This window comes from Oncorhynchus mykiss, chromosome 3 (genome assembly GCF_013265735.2).
Source record: "Oncorhynchus mykiss isolate Arlee chromosome 3, USDA_OmykA_1.1, whole genome shotgun sequence".
Taxonomy (NCBI): Eukaryota; Metazoa; Chordata; class Actinopteri; order Salmoniformes; family Salmonidae; genus Oncorhynchus; species Oncorhynchus mykiss.
Genome location: NC_048567.1, coordinates 71,470,600 through 71,493,099, shown reverse-complemented (window position 1 = coordinate 71,493,099; position 22,500 = coordinate 71,470,600). Strand labels below are relative to the sequence as shown.

The 22,500-nt window shown below is 45.2% G+C and overlaps 1 protein-coding gene across 4 annotated transcripts in view; it reads right to left on the bottom strand.

Moving 5' to 3' along the window:
• The window catches only part of il1rapl1a (interleukin 1 receptor accessory protein-like 1a), a 426,638-nt gene that overhangs the window by 213,587 nt on the left and 190,551 nt on the right, over nt 1–22,500 (bottom strand). For all 4 annotated transcript variants that reach the window (XM_036975072.1, XM_036975074.1, XM_036975073.1 and 1 more), the window contains exons 4-5: nt 20,071–20,257; nt 17,141–17,294 (exon numbers count right to left, since the gene is read on the bottom strand). In XM_036975072.1, the coding sequence (XP_036830967.1) occupies nt 17,141–17,294; nt 20,071–20,257 (341 nt within the window). The remainder of the gene's footprint in view (nt 1–17,140; nt 17,295–20,070; nt 20,258–22,500) is intronic.

Below are 22,500 nucleotides of genomic sequence, written 5' to 3'. Positions count from 1 at the left end.
ATTAATACTGCCAAAATGGCTAGATTAATACTGCCAAAATGGTTAGATTAATACTGCCAAAATGGTTAGATTAATACTGCCAAAATGGTTAGATTAATACTGCCAAATGAGAAAATTCAAAACAAACCGAGACATGATCTTTTTCAAGGACAGTCTCACAAAAAGAAGCATTCTTGCATTCTAATTGCCTGCTATTCAAAGTGCTGTGAACAAATGAAGGGAATCGTTCACAAACATTTGCACATTACCGACAGTATCGGTAATGTGTTTTCGGTCCTTCCCATGGTCGTATTCTCGCGGGGCAGAAATCTCAGAGATCAATTGGTAAACTCTGATTTTACCAGCACAAGATATCCCTGCACAATGTCTATTTGCGCCCCTACTGGATGGAAACTACAAGTGTAATGGCTGTGCTCAATGCAATGGCACTTATAAATGTAGATCCTTCAAACACCCCCAAACAGGGAAACAGATCCCAATAAAAGGTGTTATCACGTGCTCCACTAAGGCAGTTATTTATCTTAGAACTTGTCCTTGTGGTAAAAATGATGTAGGTGAAACAAAGCGTGAATAAAAAGTACTAATCTTGGAGCATCGTAGCACCATTAGGGTTAAAAACCAGACTTATCCAGTTGCGGCCCACTTTTTGGAAGCGAACCACTCGATTTCGTCCCTAGTTTATATTGGCATCGAACATGTCACCCTCCCTAGGAGAGGGGGTGACCGCGACAATTTATTGTTAAAACGAGAGCCTGTCTGGATCTTTCATTTAAAGACCCTTGCTTCCTTCGGTCTCAACGTAGACTTTGATCTGAAGACATTCTTGTGATTATTGTGATTTTGCTATTCATTGTAAATGTTTATAGGCGTATGTAATGTAGCCACATTGTATCTGTGATCGCATGCTATCATTCATGTTTTTGATATGTTATTTTTATATCTGAGAATTAACCAATGATATCAGGCCACACCCGACCATGATTACAGACACGTGTGTGTCCTTTGACACTATATAAACTAGTCACCCCGCAGTGTTAGTCATTAGACTCTGATGAAGACAGCTTGTCTGTCGAAACATTGGTCATTGAATTATTGCATCTGAGCTCCTAGAGTGTGTGGCTCTCCTTTAATTTTTGGAATACAGCAACTTTGATTACTGAAGTCAAACCGTGAGATCTTGTTGGATTACGACTGGGATAATAGTGTGTTTAGAGTCATGTACACACACACATGCGCAGAGCACATGGAACATGCAGAGCACACACAAGTACACTCTCATACACACAGGAGTGTGCAGAATACAAACACAAACACACAAACTATTTCTGCTTTCCCCTGTCGAATGGATAATCTCTCTCTCACTCTCTCTCTCTCTCTCTCTCATTTTCTCCTCTACTATATCTGTCTCCCTGCAGAAGAGAGAGAGAGCAACATATCTTGTGAACAGGACATTTATCTGGTGTTATAGCATTACAGCATCACCATCCCACCATGAGGGAGAACTGGAGAAATGAATAGAAATCATTCAGATGTTCTATTAAATACCAAGAGTATCACTCAACACAAACACACCAGCGCACACACAGTCTCTACACCCGCACGTGTGCCCTCAAGTATACACAGACACACCAAGGTCTGTTCTAGTAGTACAGGAGAAGACCCTCTCTTGTATCTTCCTATGGGCCTCTAAACCCCAACTTGGGAGAGATAAGGAAGTACAGTGCCTTGCGAAAGTATTCGCCCCCCTTGAACTTTGCGACCTTTTGCCACATTTCAGGCTTCAAACATAAAGATATAAAACTGTATTTTTTTGTGAAGAATCAACAACAAGTGGGACACAATCATGAAGTGGAACGACATTTATTGGATATTTCAAACTTTTTTAACAAATCAAAAACTGAAAAATTGGGCGTGCAAAATTATTCAGCCCCCTTAAGTTAATACTTTGTAGCGCCACCTTTTGCTGTGATTACAGCTGTAAGTCGCTTGGTGTATGTCTCTATCAGTTTTGCACATCGAGAGACTGACATTTTTTCCCATTCCTCCTTGCAAAACAGCTCGAGCTCAGTGAGGTTGGATGGAGAGCATTTGTGAACAGCAGTTTTCAGTTCTTTCCACAGATTCTCGATTGGATTCAGGTCTGGACTTTGATTTGGCCATTCTAACACCTGGATATGTTTATTTTTGAACCATTCCATTGTAGATTTTGCTTTATGTTTTGGATCATTGTCTTGTTGGAAGACAAATCTCCGTCCCAGTCTCAGGTCTTTTGCAGACTCCATCAGGTTTTCTTCCAGAATGGTCCTGTATTTGGCTCCATCCATCTTCCCATCAATTTTAACCATCTTCCCTGTCCCTGCTGAAGAAAAGCAGGCCCAAACCATGATGCTGCCACCACCATGTTTGACAGTGGGGATGGTGTGTTCAGCTGTGTTGCTTTTACGCCAAACATAACGTTTTGCATTGTTGCCAAAAAGTTCAATTTTGGTTTCATCTGACCAGAGCACCTTCTTCCACATGTTTGGTGTGTCTCCCAGGTGGTTTGTGGCAAACTTTAAACTACACTTTTTATGGACATCTTTAAGAAATGGCTTTCTTCTTGCCACTCTTCCATAAAGGCCAGATTTGTGCAATATACGACTGATTGTTGTCCTATGGACAGAGTCTCCCACCTCAGCTGTAGATCTCTGCAGTTCATCCAGAGAGATCATGGGCCTCTTGGCTGCATCTCCGATCAGTCTTCTCCTTGTATGAGCTGAAAGCTTAGAGGGACAGCCAGGTCTTGGTAGATTTGCAGTGGTCTGATACTCCTTCCATTTCAATATTATCGCTTGCACAGTGCTCCTTGGGATGTTTAAAGCTTGGGAAATCTTTTTGTATCCAAATCCGGCTTTAAACTTCTTCACAACAGTATCTCGGACCTGCCTGGTGTGTTCCTTGTTCTTCATGATGCTCTCTGCGCTTTTGACGGACCTCTGAGATTATCACAGTGCAGGTGCATTTATACGGAGACTTGATTACACACAGGTGGATTGTATTTATAATCATTAGTCATTTAGGTCAACATTGGATCATTCAGAGATCCTCACTGAACTTCTGGAGAGAGTTTGCTGCACTGAAAGTAAAGGGGCTGAATAATTTTGCACGCCCAATTTTTCAGTTTTTGATTTGTTAAAAAAGTTTGAAATATCCAATAAATGTCGTTCCACTTCATGATTGTGTCCCACTTGTTGTTGATTCTTCACAAAAAAATACAGTTTTATATCTTTATGTTTGAAGCCTGAAATGTGGCAAAAGGTCGCAAAGTTCAAGGGGGCCGAATACTTTCGCAAGGCACTGTATATTAGGCTGAGGTGGACCCATTGTCCCAGTGTCTTTAAAACTATTATTCTGGATAAATTCACACACACACACACACACACACACACACACACACACACACACACACACACACACACACACACACACACACACACACACACACACACACACACACACACACACACACACACACACACACACACACACACACAAAGTACATACATACAGTTTGCCAGCAGCATACAACCCTGCATCCCACTACTGGCTTGCCTCTGAAGCTAATCAGTGTTCGTCCTGGCTGGGAGACCAGATGCTGCTGGGAGTGATGTGGAGGGCCAGTAGGAGGCACTCTTTCCTCTGATCTAAAAAAATATCCCAATTCCCCAGGGCAGTGATTGACACTGCCCTGTGTAGGGTGCCGGCTTTCGGATGGGACGTTAAATTGATGTCCTTACTCTCTGAGGTCACTAAAGATCCCATGACACATAGTGTAAGAGTTGGGTTGTTAGCCCCGGTGTCCTGGATAAATTCCCAATCTGGCCCTCATACCATCATGGTCACCTAATCATCCCCAGCTTCCAATTGTCTCATTCATCCCCCCTCCTCTCCCCTGTAACTATTCCCCTGGCCGTTGCTGTAAATGAGAATGTGTTCTCAGTCAAGTTACCTGGTAAAATAAGGGTAAAAAAGAGAGACTGTACACTCTCACCAGATCAAATGAGGATCACAGCGAAGGGCAGTCTTTATTGCACTGTGTATAAGACCAGTTCAACTTGATAACCTCCTCCATCCTCCTAGCCTATTAAATAAACACCTTAGCAAGCATCCACTATCCCCGTCCACAACACCTTAGCAAGCATCCGCCATCCCCATCTACAACACCTTAGCAAGCATCCTCAATCCCCGTCCACAACACCTTAGCAAGCATCCGCCATCCCCGTCCACAACACCTTAGCAAGCATCCGCCATCCCCGTCCACAACACCTTAGCAAGCATCCCCCATCCCCGTCTAGAACGCCTTAGCAAGCATCCACTATCCCCGTCCACAACACCTTAGCAAGCATCCCCCATCCCCGTCCACAACACCTTAGCAAGCATCCCCCATCCCCATCTAGAACGCCTTAGCAAGCATCCACTATCCCCGTCCACAACACCTTAGCAAGCATCCCCCATCCCCGTCCACAACACCTTAGCAAGCATCCCCCATCCCCGTCCACAACACCTTAGCAAGCATCCACCATCCCTGTCCACAACACCTTAGCAAGCATCCACCATCCCCGTCTACAACGCCTTAGCAAGCATCCGCCATCCCCGTCTACAACGCCTTAGCAAGCATCCTCCATCCCTGTCCACAACACCTTAGCAAACATCCTCAATCTCCATCCACAACACCTAGGCACGCATCCACTATCCCCGTCCACAACACCTTAGCAAGCATCCACTATCCCCGTCCACAACACCTTAGCAAGCATCCTCCATCCCTGTCCACAACACCTTAGCAAACATCCTCAATCTCCATCCACAACACCTAGGCACGCATCCACTATCCCCGTCCACAACACCTTAGCAAGCATCCAATATCCCCGTCCACAACACCTTAGCAAGCATCCGCCATCCCCGTCCACAACACCTTGGCAAGCATCCACCATCCCCGTCCACAACACCTTAGCAAGCATCTGCCATCCCCGTCCACAACGCCTTGGCAAGCATCCGCCAACTCCATCCACAACACCTTAGCAAGCATCCGCCATCCCCGTCTACAACGCCTTAGCAAGCATCCACTATCCCCGTCCACAACACCTTAGCAAGCATCCGCCATCTCCATCCACAACACCTTAGCAAGCATCTGCCATCCCCGTCCACAACGCCTTGGCAAGCATCCGCCATCTCCATCCACAACGCCTTGGCAAGCATCCGCCATCTCCATCCACAACACCTTAGCAAGCATCCGCCATACCCGTCTACAACACCTTAGCAAGCATCCGCCATCCCCGTCCACAACGCCTTAGCAAGCATCCGCCATCCCCGTTTACAACACCTTAGCAAGCATCCGCCATCCCCGTCCACAACGCCTTAGCAAGCATCCGCCATCCCCGTTTACAACACCTTAGCAAGCATCCGCCATCCCCATCTACAACGCCTTAGCAAGCATCCACCATCCCCGTCTACAACACCTTAGCAAGCATCCTCAATCCCCGTCCACAACACCTTAGCAAGCATCCTCAATCCCCGTCCACAACACCTTAGCAAGCATCCGCCATCCCCGTTTACAACACCTTAGCAAGAATCTGTCATCCCCGTCCACAACGTCTTGGCAAGCATCCGCCATCTCCATCCACAACACCTTAGCAAGCATCCGCCATCCCCGTCTACAACACCTTGGCAAGCATCCGCCATCCCCGTCTACAACGCCTTAGCAAGCATCCGCCATCCCCGTCTACAACACCTTGGCAAGCATCCGCCATCCCCGTCTACAACGCCTTAGCAAGCATCCTCAATCCCCGTCCACAACACCTTAGCAAGCATCCTCAATCCCCGTCCACAACACCTTAGCAAGCATCCGCCATCTCCATCCACAACACCTTAGCAAGCATCCGCCATCCCCGTCTACAACACCTTGGCAAGCATCCGCCATCCCCTTCTACAACGCCTTAGCAAGCATCCGCAATCCCCGTCCAAAATGCCTTAGCAAGCATCCGCCATCCCCATCCACAACACCTTAGCAAGCATCCGCCATCCCCGTCCACAACGCCTTAGCAAGCATCCGCCATCCCCGTCTACAACACCTTAGCAAGCATCCGCCATCCACGTCTACAACACCTTAGCAAGCATCCGCCATCCCCGTCCACAACGCCTTAGCAAGCATCCGCCATCCCCGTCTACAACACCTTAGCAAGCATCTGCCATCCCCGTCCACAACGCCTTGGCAAGCATCCGCCATCTCCATCCACAACACCTTGGCAAGCATCCGCCATCCCCGTCTACAACGCTTAAGCAAGCATCCGCCATCCCCGTCTACAACACCTTAGCAGGCATCCGCCATCCCCGTTTACAACACCTTAGCAAGCATCCGCCATCCCCGTTTACAACACCTTAGCAAGCATCCGCCATCCCCGTCTACAACACCTTAGCAAGCATCCGCCATCCCCGTCCACAACACCTTAGCAAGCATCCGCCATCTCCATCCACAACACCTTAGCAAGCATCCGCCATCCCCGTCTACAACACCTTAGCAAGCATCCGCCATCCCCGTTTACAACACCTTAGCAAGCATCCGCCATCCCCGTCTACAACACCTTAGCAAGCATCCGCCATCCCCGTCCACAACGCCTTGGCAAGCATCCGCCATCCCCGTTTACAACACCTTAGCAAGCATCTGCCATCCCCGTCCACAACGCCTTGGCAAGCATCCGCCATCTCCATCCACAACACCTTAGCAAGCATCTGCCATCCCCGTCCACAACGCCTTAGCAAGCATCCGCCATCCCCGTTTACAACACCTTAGCAAGCATCCGCCATCCCCGTCTACAACACCTTGGCAAGCATCCGCCATCCCCGTCTACAACGCTTAAGCAAGCATCCGCCATCCCCGTCCACAACGCCTTGGCAAGCATCCGCCATCCCCGTTTACAACACCTTAGCAAGCATCTGCCATCCCCGTCCACAACGCCTTGGCAAGCATCTGCCATCTCCATCCACAACACCTTAGCAAGCATCTGCCATCCCCATCCACAACGCCTTAGCAAGCATCCGCCATCCCCGTTTACAACACCTTAGCAAGCATCCGCCATCCCCGTCTACAACACCTTGGCAAGCATCCGCCATCCCCGTCTACAACGCTTAAGCAAGCATCCGCCATCCCCGTCTACAACACCTTAGCAAGCATCCGCCATCCCCGTCTACAACACCTTGGCAAGCATCCCCCATCCCCGTCTACAACACCTTGGCAAGCATCCGCCATCCCCATCCACAACACCTGGCAAGCATCCCCCATCCCCGTCTACAACACCTTGGCAAGCATCCACCATCCCTGTCCACAACACCTTAGCAAGCATCTGCCATCCCCGTCCACAACGCCTTGGCAAGCATCCGCCATCCCCGTCCACGACATTTTAAATAAAAAGGAAAATGTACGCTCACCACGCTACACTTTGGTCCACTTCTTTTGACGGCCGTGACAGAACTACCCACCACCAAGGGACCAAGCAGCGTGGCCAGGAGGAGCCAGGGATCCTGGGCCCGGGACAAGGGAGAATGGAGGACATCTTGGACATGGGAGGAGGTTATGGCAGGGGACAAGACCCTACCATGGAAACAGGCTGAAGTAGCGAGGGAGGAACAATTTCGCTACCAGGAGTCACGGCAATGGAGCAGGCACGAGAGGCAGCCCCAAAACATTTTGGGGGAGGCACATGGGGAGTGTGGCAGAGTCAGGTGGGAGACCTGAGCCAACTCCCCGTGCTTACCGTGGTGAGCGTCGTACTGGTCAGGCCCCGTGTTATGCGGTGGAGCGCACGGTGTCTCCAGTGCGTGTTCACAGCCCGGTGCGCTACCTTCCAGCTCCCCGAATCGGCCGGGCTAGAGTGGGCATCCAGCCAGGTCGGAGGGTGCCGGCTCAGCACATCTGGCCGCCAGTATGTCTCTACGGCCCAGGATATCCTGCGCCGGCTCTGCGCTCTGTGTCTCCGGTGCGTCTGCACAGCCCAGTGCGTCCTGTGCCTGCGCCCCGCACGTGCCGTGCCAAAGTAACCATCCAGCCAGGACAGGTTGTTACCTACCTGGACATGGAAAACCAGCAGGACTGCAGCCCACAATGACTGGAGATGTGTGGTTTGTTGTGAAGACTTCACTTACACTATCAGGATGGTCAGAGTTTAGTTACCCCCAACAACGGATCCAGCATCATGTATTTTGTCATCCCCTAATGGTTAAGGTTAGGATAGGGAACACACCACACTGTGAGACTTGTGTGTCACACACAATTACTTCCCCCTTGTTTTTGACAAGTCACTGACACTCCATTACTGTGAACATGAAGAGAGACCTCAGGCAGTGTGTGTGTGTGTGTGTGTGTGTGTGTGTGTGTGTGTGTGTGTGTGTGTGTGTGTGTGTGTGTGTGTGTGTGTGTGTGTGTGTGTGTGTGTGTGTGTGTGTGTGTGTGTGTGTGTGTGTGTTGACAGTACATTTGATTTCAGAAGGCTTCTAGTTCCTCCTATGAGGCCAGCATGTTTGTGTCAGAACCTAGGAGCTGTGACATCAAATATACTAGGCAGACATGCAGAGAGGATGTGAGAGCTTTAGCTATCAACCTCTACACTGACACAAAAAGACTGCGAAAGATGGACTGTGAAAGAGAAAAAGTGCTACACTATGTTACATTTAACACTTTGTTTACCTCTCTCTCTCTGTCTCTCTGTCTCTTTCTGTCTCTCTCTCTGTCTCTCTCTGTCTCTCTCTCTCTCTCTTTGTCTCTCTCTCTCTCTCTCTCTCTCTCTCTCTCTCTGTCTCTATCTGTCTCTGTCTGTCTCTCTCTCTCTCTCTCCCTCTCTCACTCTGTCTCTCTGTCTCTTTCTGTCTCTCTCTGTCTCGCTCTGTCTCTCTCTGTCTCTCTCTGTCTCTCTGTCTCTTTCTGTCTCTCTCTGTCTCGCTCTGTCTCTCTCTGTCTCTCTCTCTCTCTCTTTGTCTCTCTCTCTCTCTCTCTCTCTCTCTCTCTCTCTCTCTGTCTCTATCTGTCTCTGTCTGTCTGTCTCTCTCTCTCTCCCTCTCTCTCTCTCTCTCTCTCTGTCTCTATCTGTCTCTGTCTGTCTCTCTCTCTCTCCCTCTCTCTCTCTCTCTCCCTCCCTCCCTCCCCCCCTCCCCCATCTCTCCTCTATGTCATTAGGCAGGAAGCTCTGTATTTATAACCTCCATAAAGTTTTTATGGCCTCGACCATTACATTGAGGTCACACTGACATGCTAACAAACACACACACGTGCTTCTACACCTGCATTGCTTGCTGTTTGGGGTTTTAGGCTGGGTTTCTGTACAGCACTTTGTGACATCGGCTGATGTAAAAAGGGCTTCATAAATACATTTGATTGAATTAATTTGATTGACATAGACACACGCACAGAAGCACACACGCAGAAACACACACACACACATGACATACTCTACAGTACACACTGCACACACAGTAGAAATAAATGAACACACAAGCAATCCGACATGCAGAACACACCGTGCTGAACATACAGTACTACACACACATACACACACAGTGGTACACTGCACACACGAGCACTCGGACACACATACAGTCACACACACAGCCGTGATGTGAGCGGTGATAAAGGGGATTGTTGTATATCTATTTCCTATCGGCCTCATTCTTATTGAGCTCTTCCGGGGACAAAACACTGGTCATCAATGACCTATTAGGAAGCTTGGCTTCCGGGATCACGTCCCTGCCTTGTCCAACAGGAGGTGTTGTTGGAGAAGTGTATATCTCCCTGTTCCAGCTCAGTGAGAAAGGTGTGGCTTTCAGCTTGGCTTGGGAGGTATCCCGCTTGGCTTGGGAGGTATTCAGCTTGGCTTGGGAGGTATTCAGCTTGGCTTGGGAGGTATTCAGCTTGGCTTGGGAGGTATTCAACTTGTTATACCTTCATACCGACCTTGTGCGATCCCGGAATATTGAGTAATACCACCTCTGACACTTTTCAAACCCCAAAAGTTAGCAATGCTAACAAATATATGTAGAATGCCATAGAGAATGCTAACTAAATGCTAACAAACGCACTGCGAACATTTTATACAGTCTTTGACCTAAACTATTTGCAGGACAGAAATCCCAACTCATAAAGTTATACAAGTAACTAAAAAAATACTACTCACAGTTTGCTGTACGGACAAAACAAATATTAGACAGCAAGGCTCTTGATCCAGGAGGGGATTCTCTGATGTTACCAAGCGAAGATTGATTTTGGAAGAAACTAACCACTTAGGTAGACAGCTAACTAGCTAATAAATGACCAAACCAAATGATCAACTGCAGAGCATTTTAGACAGTTAACTTAATAGTTATGAGATATCTAGCAGGCAAACATGAAGTTGTGAACTCTATGCTGTAACTAGATCACATGGCGAGTGCTGCACAACAGTGAGTGACTAGCAAGGCTCCGGCCTCTCGTTGTCGTGTGCTTGTAAACTAACACTATGTGACTGGAGACTACCAGTACGCTTCATTATGAACAATGATGTGCCAGGTGAAATGAAGAACGCAATCTCCTTTGTCTCCTAACGGATTGCACAGTTTACTGCAGGTACAGTGCCTTGCGAAAGTATTCGGCCCCCTTGAACTTTGCGACCTTTTGCCACATTTCAGGCTTCAAACATAAAGATATAAAACTGTATTTTTTTGTGAAGAATCAACAACAAGTGGGACACAATCATGAAGTGGAACGACATTTATTGGACATTTCAAACTTTTTTAACAAATCAAAAACTGAAAAATTGGGCGTGCAAAATTATTCAGCCCCTTTACTTTCAGTGCAGCAAACTCTCTCCAGAAGTTCAGTGAGGATCTCTGAATGATCCAATGTTGACCTAAATGACTAATGATGATAAATACAATCCACCTGTGTGTAATCAAGTCTCCGTATAAATGCACCTGCACTGTGATAGTCTCAGAGGTCAGTTAAAAGCGCAGAGAGCATCATGAAGAACAAGGAACACACCAGGCAGGTCCGAGATACTGTTGTGAAGAAGTTTAAAGCCGGATTTGGATACAAAAAGATTTCCCAAGCTTTAAACATCCCAAGGAGCACTGTGCAAGCGATAATATTGAAATGGAAGGAGTATCAGACCACTGCAAATCTACCAAGACCTGCCCGTCCCTCTAAACTTTCAGCTCATACAAGGAGAAGACTGATCAGAGATGCAGCCAAGAGGCCCATGATCACTCTGGATGAACTGCAGAGATCTACAGCTGAGGTGGGAGACTCTGTCCATAGGACAACAATCAGTCGTATATTGCACAAATCTGGCCTTTATAGAAGAGTGGCAAGAAGAAAGCCATTTCTTAAAGATATCCATAAAAAGTGTTGTTTAAAGTTTGCCACAAGCCACCTGGGAGACGCACCAAACATGTGGAAGAAGGTGCTCTGGTCAGATGAAACCAAAATTGAACTTTTGGCAACAATGCAAAATGTTATGTTTGGCGTAAAAGCAACACAGCTGAACACACCATCCCCACTGTCAAACATGGTGGTGGCAGCATCATGGTTTGGGCCTGCTTTTCTTCAGCAGGGACAGGGAAGATGGTTAAAATTGATGGGAAGATGGATGGAGCCAAATACAGGACCATTCTGGAAGAAAACCTGATGGAGTCTGCAAAAGACCTGAGACTGGGACGGAGATTTGTCTTCCAACAAGACAATGATCCAAAACATAAAGCAAAATCTACAATGGAATGGTTCAAAAATAAACATATCCAGGTGTTAGAATGGCCAAGTCAAAGTCCAGACCTGAATCCAATCGAGAATCTGTGGAAAGAACTGAAAACTGCTCTTCACAAATGCTCTCCATCCAACCTCACTGAGCTCGAGCTGTTTTGCAAGGAGGAATGGGAAAAAATGTCAGTCTCTCGATGTGCAAAACTGATAGAGACATACCCCAAGCGACTTACAGCTGTAATCGCAGCAAAAGGTGGCGCTACAAAGTATTAACTTAAGGGGGCTGAATAATTTTGCACGCCCAATTTTTCAGTTTTTGATTTGTTAAAAAAGTTTGAAATATCCAATAAATGTCGTTCCACTTCATGATTGTGTCCCACTTGTTGTTGATTCTTCACAAAAAAATACAGTTTTATATCTTTATGTTTGAAGCCTGAAATGTGGCAAAAGGTCGCAAAGTTCAAGGGGGCCGAATACTTTCGCAAGGCACTGTATTTACTTAAAAAGTAGATATGAATATTGAAATGTATTGAAAAAACAAAGAAATAGTTTAAACAGTATTGAAAAACCATCCCGTGGCTATTTCCAAATACCACAGGATGCGGTTTATACGGTATACCGCCCAAGCCTCATGTTCAGACTTATCAATATCAGGATATACAGAGATATGGAGACATATCTACACTGGAATACACAGGCCTTCAACCAGGCCTAGGGAAATTGTTAGTAAACAGTAGCAACAGTATGGTCTACATAGACTCCTTTAGCTGCTAGGGACTCTTCTGATTCCTGGTTTTCACAGAACAAACCAAGCCAGTCACGACCTATCAGCTGTAGAGAGAGAGAGAGGACTGATAGAGAGTAAAAATGGGAAAGAAAGAAAGAAAGAAAGAGAGAGAGAAATAAAAACAGAGTTTAACCTTTCCTTCCACCCTAATCAGCACAGTTGAACCAGCAGAGACCCATGCTCCACTGCCTCATGCCCAGCCAGCGGAGCACACACCTGGGCTGCTCCGAGTAGAGCGTGCCCTCAACCCTGGATCTCACCCTGCAGCTAAGGCTGACTGAGCACGGCTGTGTGTTTGTGTGTCTCATTGTGGAGAATGTGCAGTGGACTTGTAAGTGCATGTTTGCGTGTGTGTGTGCGTACATGCGTGCAAGTGTGTGTGCTTGCATACGTGTGTGTGTGTACAGTATGTGTGTATGCAAGTGTGTGTGTATACAAGGGTGTGTTTATTCACGTAGGCGTGCCTGTGTGTGCATTGGTCCTTGACCTTGGTCCTGGCTCTTTAAATGTCTGTGTACAAGGGGCCTCAGTGGTCAGCTTGCTAATGTGCTGATCTGGACCAAGAAATGCATTATGGGCCAACGCTCCAACAGCAATTAACACACCGGCAGGAGGCCACAGCACTGTGGAGAGACGTCTGTGTGTGTGTTAACCGTTGAGTTGTTTCTGTTTTAACCCTGTAACCAAGCGTAATTAACCCTGTAACCAAGCATAATTAACCCTGTAACCAAGCATAATTAACCCTGTAACCAAGCATAATTAACCCTGTAACCAAGCATAATTAACCCTGTAACCAAGCATAATTAACCCTGTAACCAAGCATAATTAACCCTGTAACCAAGCATAATTAACCCTGTAACCAAGCATAATTAACCCTGTAACCAAGCATAATTAACCCTGTAACAAAGCATAATTAACCCTGTAACCAAGCGTAATTAACCCTTTAACCAAGCGTAATTAACCCTGTAACCAAGCATAATTAACCCTGTAACCAAGCATAATTAACCCTGTAACCAAGCATAATTAACCCTGTAACCAAGCATAATTAACCCTGTAACCAAGCGTAATTAACCCTGTAACCAAGCATAATTAACCCTGTAACCAAGCATAATTAACCCTGTAACCAAGCATAATTAAACCTGTAACCAAGCGTAATTAACCCTGTAACCAAGCATAATTAACCCTGTAACCAAGAATAATTAACCCTGTAACCAAGCGTAATTAACCCTGTAACCAAGCATAATTAACCCTGTAACCAAGCATAATTAACCCTGTAACCAAGCATAATTAACCCTGTAACCAAGCATAATTAACCCTGTAACCAAGTGTAATTAACCCTGTAACCAAGCGTAATTAACCCTTTAACCAAGCATAATTAACCCTGTAACCAAGCATAATTAACCCTGTAACCAAGCATAATTAAACCTGTAACCAAGCGTAATTAACCCTGTAACCAAGCATAATTAACCCTGTAACCAAGCATAATTAACCCTGTAACCAAGCAAAATTAACCCTGTAACCAAGCATAATTAACCCTTTAACCAAGCATAATTAACCCTGTAACCAAGCATAATTAACCCTGTAACCAAGCATAATTAACCCTTTAACCAAGCATAATTAACCCTGTAACCAAGCATAATTAACCCTATAACCAAGCATAATTAGACTGTAACCAAGCATAATTAAACCTGTAACCAAGCGTAATTAACCCTGTAACCAAGCATAATTAACCCTGTAACCAAGCATAATTAATCCTGTAACCAAGCATAATTAACCCTGTAACCAAGCATAATTAACCCTGTAACCAAGCATAATTAAACCTGTAACCAAGCATAATTAACCCTGTAACCAAGCATAATTAACCCTGTAACCAAGCGTAATTAACCCTGTAACCAAGCGTAATTAACCCTGTAACCAAGCATAATTAACCCTGTAACCAAGCGTAATTAACCCTGTAACCAAGCATAATTAACCCTGTAACCAAGCATAATTAACCCTGTAACCAAGCATAATTAACCCTGTAACCAAGCATAATTAACCCTGTAACCAAGCATAATTAACCCTATAACCAAGCATAATTAACCCTTTAACCAAGCATAATTAACCCTGTAACCAAGCATAATTAACCCTGTAACCAAGCATAATTAACCCTGTAACCAAGCATAATTAACCCTATAACCAAGCATAATTAACCCTGTAACCAAGCGTAATTAACCCTTTAACCAAGCGTAATTAACCCTGTAACCAAGCATAATTAACCCTGTAACCAAGCATAATTAACCCTGTAACCAAGCATAATTAACCCTGTAACCAAGCGTAATTAACCCTTTAACCAAGCATAATTAACCCTGTAACCAAGCATAATTAACCCTGTAACCAAGCATAATTAAACCTGTAACCAAGCATAATTAACCCTATAACCAAGCCTAATTAACCCTGTAACCAAGCATAATTAACCCTATAACCAAGCATAATTAACCCTTTAACCAAGCATAATTAACCCTGTAACCAAGCATAATTAACCCTATAACCAAGCATAATTAACCCTTTAACCAAGCATAATTAACCCTGTAACCAAGCATAATTAACCCTGTAACCAAGCATAATTAACCCTATAACCAAGCATAATTAAACCTATAACCAAGCATAATTAACCCTATAACCAAGCATAATTAACTCTATAACCAAGCATAATTAACCCTTTAACCAAGCATAATAAACCCTGTAACCAAGCATAATTAACCCTGTAACCAAGCATAATTAACCCTATAACCAAGCCTAATTAACCTTGTAACCAAGCATAATTAACCCTGTAACCAAGCATAATTAACCCTATAACCAAGCCTAATTAACCCTTTAACCAAGCCTAATTAACCCTTTAACCAAGCATAATTAACCTTGTAACCAAGCATAATTAACCCTGTAACCAAGCATAATTAACCCTTTAACCAAGCATAATTAACCCTATAACCAAGCATAATTAACCCTATAACCAAGCATAATTAACCCTATAACCAAGCCTAATTAACCCTTTAACCAAGCATAATTAACCTTGTAACCAAGCATAATTAACCCTATAACCAAGCCTAATTAACCCTTTAACCAAGCCTAATTAACCCTTTAACCAAGCATAATTAACCCTGTAACCAAGCATAATTAACCCTGTAACCAAGCATAATTAACCCTGTAACCAAGCATAATTAACCCTGTAACCAAGCATAATTAACCCTGTAACCAAGCATAATTAACCCTTTAACCAAGCATAATTAACCCTGTAACCAAGCGTAATTAACCCTATAACCAAGCATAATTAACCCTGTAACCAAGCATAATTAACCCTGTAACCAAGCATAATTAACCCTATAACCAAGCATAATTAACCCTTTAACCAAGCATAATTAACCCTGTAACCAAGCATAATTAACCCTGTAACCAAGCATAATTAACCCTGTAACCAAGCATAATTAACCCTATAACCAAGCATAATTAACCCTGTAACCAAGCGTAATTAACCCTTTAACCAAGCGTAATTAACCCTGTAACCAAGCATAATTAACCCTGTAACCAAGCATAATTAACCCTGTAACCAAGCGTAATTAACCCTTTAACCAAGCATAATTAACCCTGTAACCAAGCATAATTAACCCTGTAACCAAGCATAATTAACCCTGTAACCAAGCATAATTAACCCTATAACCAAGCCTAATTAACCCTGTAACCAAGCATAATTAACCCTATAACCAAGCATAATTAACCCTTTAACCAAGCATAATTAACCCTGTAACCAAGCATAATTAACCCTATAACCAAGCATAATTAACCCTTTAACCAAGCATAATTAACCCTATAACCAAGCATAATTAACCCTATAACCAAGCATAATTAACCCTATAACCAAGCATAATTAACCCTATAACCAAGCATAATTAACTCTATAACCAAGCATAATTAACCCTTTAACCAAACATAATTAACCCTGTAACCAAGCATAATTAACCCTGTAACCAAGCATAATTAACCCTATAACCAAGCCTAATTAACCTTGTAACCAAGCATAATTAACCCTGTAACCAAGCATAATTAACCCTATAACCAAGCCTAATTAACCCTTTAACCAAGCATAATTAACCTTGTAACCAAGCATAATTAACCCTGTAACCAAGCATAATTAACCCTATAACCAAGCATAATTAACCCTGTAACCAAGCATAATTAACCCTTTAACCAAGCCTAATTAACCCTTTAACCAAGCCTAATTAACCCTTTAACCAAGCCTAATTAACCCTTTAACCAAGCATAATTAACCTTGTAACCAAGCATAATTAACCCTATAACCAAGCCTAATTAACCCTTTAACCAAGCCTAATTAACCCTTTAACCAAGCATAATTAACCTTGTAACCAAGCATAATTAACCCTGTAACCAAGCATAATTAACCCTGTAACCAAGCATAATTAAGAAGAGAATCTCCTACAACCAACATACAACACTATCGCAAAAAAGTAGAATGGAGAAAAGTGAAAAAGAAGAACTGCAGTGCAGAACAAAGAAGTAATATCCTAAACAAGTACACCCCTGCATCCCTCACTCCATCTTACCTGTGACAGTGAGCTCGGTGGTCCTGCGCACCACAAAGCCACCGAAGGTGACCTCACAGGTGTAGTTGCCGATGTCGTCTTCCTTGACCTCTCTGATGGACAATGTATCTCTCCTCTGGAGAATGGAGGCCCGCCACTGCTTAGGACGACACTCCTGGGTGTCACACACACACACACACACACACACACACACACACACACACACACAATACAACATGGAGTTCAAGTGCAGTTGACACCAAAATACACATGCAATCATCATACCATAGAAAACAGTGTTGGATTGTGATCTCATGAACACCAACAACAACAGAGGAGATTCTGTTGAGATGGCCTATACATGATGCCGTTGTCAACGTTTCTTTGGATAGTGGCGTCTATGACAGTAAAGGCCATCGGGGAACAGAAGACAAAGCAGAGGCCGTATTTTATTCAGACAGTAGTGAAGACTGGGAAGTGAGCAGTGGAATCATAGTGCATCACTGCCAGAGAGAGAAAAGCAATATGGGAAGATGATTTAGTAACCTGAGGAATTTTACTTATTGGATGTTTATTACACTGAATAATCCAGATTCAGTATTCTCTGAACGGTTCGGACACACAATGTCATTTAAAAAGTATCCACTGGCAAAATAATGTGAGTGTGTGTATTTCTCTCTGTGTGTGTGCGTGCCTCTGTCTCTTTGTGTGTGTGTGTGTGTGTGTGTGTGTGTGTGTGTGAGAGAGTGTGTGTTCCTCTGTGTATGTATATGTGTGTGTGTGTGTGTGTGAGTGTGTGTTCCTCTGTGTATGTGTGTGTGTGAGTGTGTGTGAGTGTGTGTTCCTCTGTGTATGTATGTGTGTGTGTGTGTGTGTGTGTGTGTGTGTGTGTGTGTGTGTGTGTGTGTGTGTGTGTGCGTGTGTAGGAAGACTGTATGGCTCTTCTGTCCAGGTACTCTCCTCCATCTCTGGCAGGGATAACCCTGGCTCAATAGATTATATTCTACCGTTGCTGGCGGCAACCTGGGATCCAATCAGCTGGGCTGCGTAGCAGTCCAAATAACTTCAGGTTCCAGTGCTCCAAGTCATTAACCAAGCCCTCATTGAATTCTGGGTAAACCTGGAGGTCGAGCCCAAACGGCTAATCTACCGCTAATATGCCTTTGATTAGTTTGGCCTGGGCCGTTCTCTGGGATGAGTTCTGTGAGCCACAGGCCATGCCTTACCTCAACAGGGGAGAACTCAGGTGAGTAAAGGTAACTCAAGAGTCAGATAATAGATATTTCAGGCTAATAGCATTTAAAGGGCACAAGCAAACACTCCATTCCGCTCTCCTACTTTTCCGTAGGGCAAAGATGAATACCACGAGTTCACTCCTCATCAGTGTGTGTGAAAAATGAATCCCATGTTACTGAAAGCCCTCTGTTCTCCTTTTTGTTCCTCTCTCTGTTCATCTCTCTGTCCCCCTGTCTGTTACCCGGTCTGTTCCCCTGTTTGTTACTCTCTCTGTCCCCCTGTCTGTTCCTCTCTCTATTCCCCTGTCTGTTCCTCTCTCTGGTCTCTCTCTGTTCCCCTGTCTGTTTCTCTCTCTGTCTGTCCCACTCTCTGTTCCCCTGTCTGTTCCTCTCTCTGTCCCCCTGTCTGTTCCTCTCTCTAATCCCCTGTCTGTTCCTCTCTCTGTTCCCCCGTCTGTTCCTCTCTCTATTCTCCTGTCTGGTCTCTCTCTGTTCCCCCGTCTGTTTCTCTCTCTGTCTGTCCCCCTCTCTGTTCCCCTGTCTGTTCCTCTTTCTGTTCCCCTCTCTGTTCCTCTCTCTGTTCCTCTCTCTGTTCCTCTCTCTGTCCCTCTCCCTGTTCCCCTGTCTGTTCCCCTCTCTGTTCCTCTCTCTGTTCCCCTGTATGTTCCTCTCTCTGTTCCCGTCTGTTCCTCTCTCTGTTCCCGTCTGTTCCTCCCTCTGTTCCTCTCTGTTCCTCTCTCTGTTCTTCTTTCATTTCCTCTCTATGTTCCCCTGTCTGTTCCTCTCTCTGTTCTTCTTTCTGTTCTTCTCTCTGTTCCCCTGTCTGTTCCTCTCTCTGTTCCTCTCTCTGTTCCCCTGTCTGTTCCTCTCTCTGTTCTTCTTTCTGTTCTTCTCTCTGTTCCCCTGTCTGTTCCTCTCTCTGTTCCTCTCTCTGTTCCTCTCTCTGTTCCCCTGTCTGTTCCTCTCTCTGTTCCTCTCTCTGTTCCTCTCTCTGTTCCTCTCTCTGTTCCCCTGTCTGTTCCTCTCTCTGTTCTTCTTTATGTTCTTCTCTCTGTTCCCCTGTCTGTTCCTCTCTCTGTTCCTCTCTCTGTTCCCCTGTCTGTTCCTCTGTCTGTTTCCCTGTCTGTTCCTCTCTCTGTATTCATGTACTGAGTGTTTCTCCTTAATGACCTCTACACTGGTACTGGTATCCTGCAGGCTGGCCTGGTACTGGTGTCCTGCAGGCTGGCCTGGTACTGGTGTCCTGCAGGCTGGCCTGGTACTGGTGCCCTGCAGACTGGTGTAATTCTCCCATTATGACCATATAACCCATGCATAACCTGACTCAGTCAAGCTTCCTACAGGCAGGCATATTAAATACTGTACAAACAGCTGTGGAAGGAATCTGAAAACAAAGCAATAAGCCGCCAAAGGTAAATTTGACACGCACAAACACACACACCTGCCCGCACACATGCACACACCAGGGGGCAGGAAGCCTAGCGGTTAGAGTGTTTGGCCAGTAACTGGAAGGTTGTACGAAGTTGATAAATGTGTGGCTCTGAACTTGAGCAAGGCACTTAATCCTAAGAGAGACACTCTCCATTGAGGTTGTCTCAGGGAGAGTTGAGGTATGTAACAAACACCTTTCCAAATCACACATGAATATTAATACACAGTACATGTGTGGAATAGGACAAATATAAGCACACACACACACTTAGCCAGGTCTCTCACCTTGAACCAGGTGATATGGGGGTCTTTCCCAGGTTCTGTGTAGTCCTCTATGTCAGGACAGGTGATGTCTTTGCTCTTGCTGAGTTCTGCCTTCTCCATGTGTCTCATCACAGAGTTGTAGCACAGGTCTGTGTCGTTCTCAGCCACATAAAGAGACATGGATACTTTCATACAGTAGCTTGAATTCCTGAAACACAGAAACAACGGACAGGTCACTTCACAGAACAGTACAGTTATCACACTTGGTCCTTTTCAGACAATTTTTGTGAACTCAGTGCGGTTCGCTACTTTTCTTGTGCAGTGTGAACACTCAAAAGGAACTCAGACCCCTCAAAAGAGCCCCGAAGCAAACCGAACAGAGACCGAGAGATGTGGTCTGCTTTCGGCTGGTTTAAATCCTGCTGTCTGGATGCTTTCTTTAGGATAATGTGAATGCAAAGCTCCCCAGGTTCGCTTGTCATTTTTCCCGCACCACACATCAAATCCTATTTTGATTTGTCACATCCGCTGAACACAACAGGTGTAGCCTTAACGGTTAAATGCTTTACCTACCAACCCTTAACCAACAATGCAAGAAACAGAGTTTACTAAATAAACTAAAGTAAAATAAAAAGTAACACAATTAAATATAAATAACGAGGATATATACAGGGGGTACTAGTACAGAGTCTGGGGGGGATACAGGTTAGTCGAGGTCATTTGTACATGGGGGTAAAGTGATAATAAACAGCGAGTAGCAGCAGAGTAAAATCAAAGGGAGGGAGGGGGGGTATACATCAATGTAAATAGTCCAGGTGGTCATTTTATTAATTGTTCAGCAGTCTCATGGCTTGGGGGTAGAAGCTGTTAAGGAGTATTTTGGACTCCGGTACCGAATGCCGTGCAGTAGCAGAGAGAACAGGCTATGACTTGGGTGACTGGGGTCTTTGACAATTTTTTGGGCTTTCCTCTGACACCGCCTATTATATAGGTCCTGGATGTCAGGAAGCTTGGCCCCATTGATGTACTGAGCTGTGCGCACTACCCTCTGTAGCACCTTACAGTCTGATGCCGAGCAGTTGCCATACCAAGTGGTGATGTAACAGGATGCTGTTGATGGTGCAGCTGTAGAACTTTTTGAGGATCTGTGGACCCATGCTACATATTTTCTCCTGAGGGGAAAAATGAGTGGTCGTGCCCTCTTCATGACTGTCTTGTTGTTTGGACCATGATACAGTTGGTGATGTGGACACAAAGGAACTTGAAACTCTCGACCTGCTCCAGTACAGCCATGTTGATGTTAATGGGGGCATGTTCGGCACTCCTTTTCCTGAAGTCCACGATAAGCTCCTAAATAAAAAAATAAAATAAAAAGTATTGCTCATGAGGGAGAGGTTCTTGTGCCTGGCTCCACACTGCCAGGTCTCTGACCTCCTCCAAGCACGACTCCAACAACATCATTAAGTTTGCTGACGACACAACAGTGGTAGGGCTGACGAACAGGTCACTGTTGGAGTCGTGCTTGGCCACACAGTCGTGGATGAACAGGGAGTACAGGAGGGGACTAAGCATGCACCCCTGAGGGGCCCCTGTGTTGAGGATCAGCGTGGCAGATATGTTGTTGCCTACCCTTGAGGATGGCCCACCAGGAAGTCCAAGATTCAGTTGCAGAGGGAGGTGTTTAGTCCCAGGGTCCTTAACTTAGCAATGAGCTTTGTGGGAACTATGGTGTTGAACGCTGAGCTGTAGTCAATGAATAGCATTCTCACATAGGTGTTCCTTTTGTCCAGGTGGGAAATGGCAGTGTGGAGTGCGATTGAGATTGTGTCATTTGTGGATCTGGAGGGGCGGTATGCAAATTGGAGTGGGTCTAGGGTTTTCGGGATGATGGTGTTGATGTGAGCCATGACCAGTCTTTCATTGAACTTCATAGCTACCGAAATGAGCACTACGGGGCTGTAGTCATTTAGGAATGTTACCTTAGTGTTCTTGGTCTGCTTGAAACACGTAGGAATTAGACTCGGTCAGGGAGAAGTTGAAAATGTCAGTGAAGACACTTGTCAGTTGGTCCGCGAATGCTCTGAGTACATGTCCTAGTAATCCGTCTGGCCCTGGGCCTTGTGGATGTTGACCTGTCGAAAGGTCTTGCTCACATCGGCTATGGAGAGGGTGATCACACAGTCGTCCGGAACAGCTGGTGCTCTCATGCATGCTTCAGCGTTGCTTGCCTCGAAGTGAGCATAAAAGGCATTTAGCCCACTAGACTACTGCAACACCATTTCCCCTGCAATAAATAGCCCTTACAGAGCCTGTAAGTGTGTTGGGTCATTGTCCTGTTGAAAAACAAATTATAGTTCCACTAAGCACAAACCAGATGGGATGGCGTATCGCTGCAGAATGCTTTGGTGGCCATGCTGGTTAAGTGTGCCTTGAATTCTAAATAAATCACTG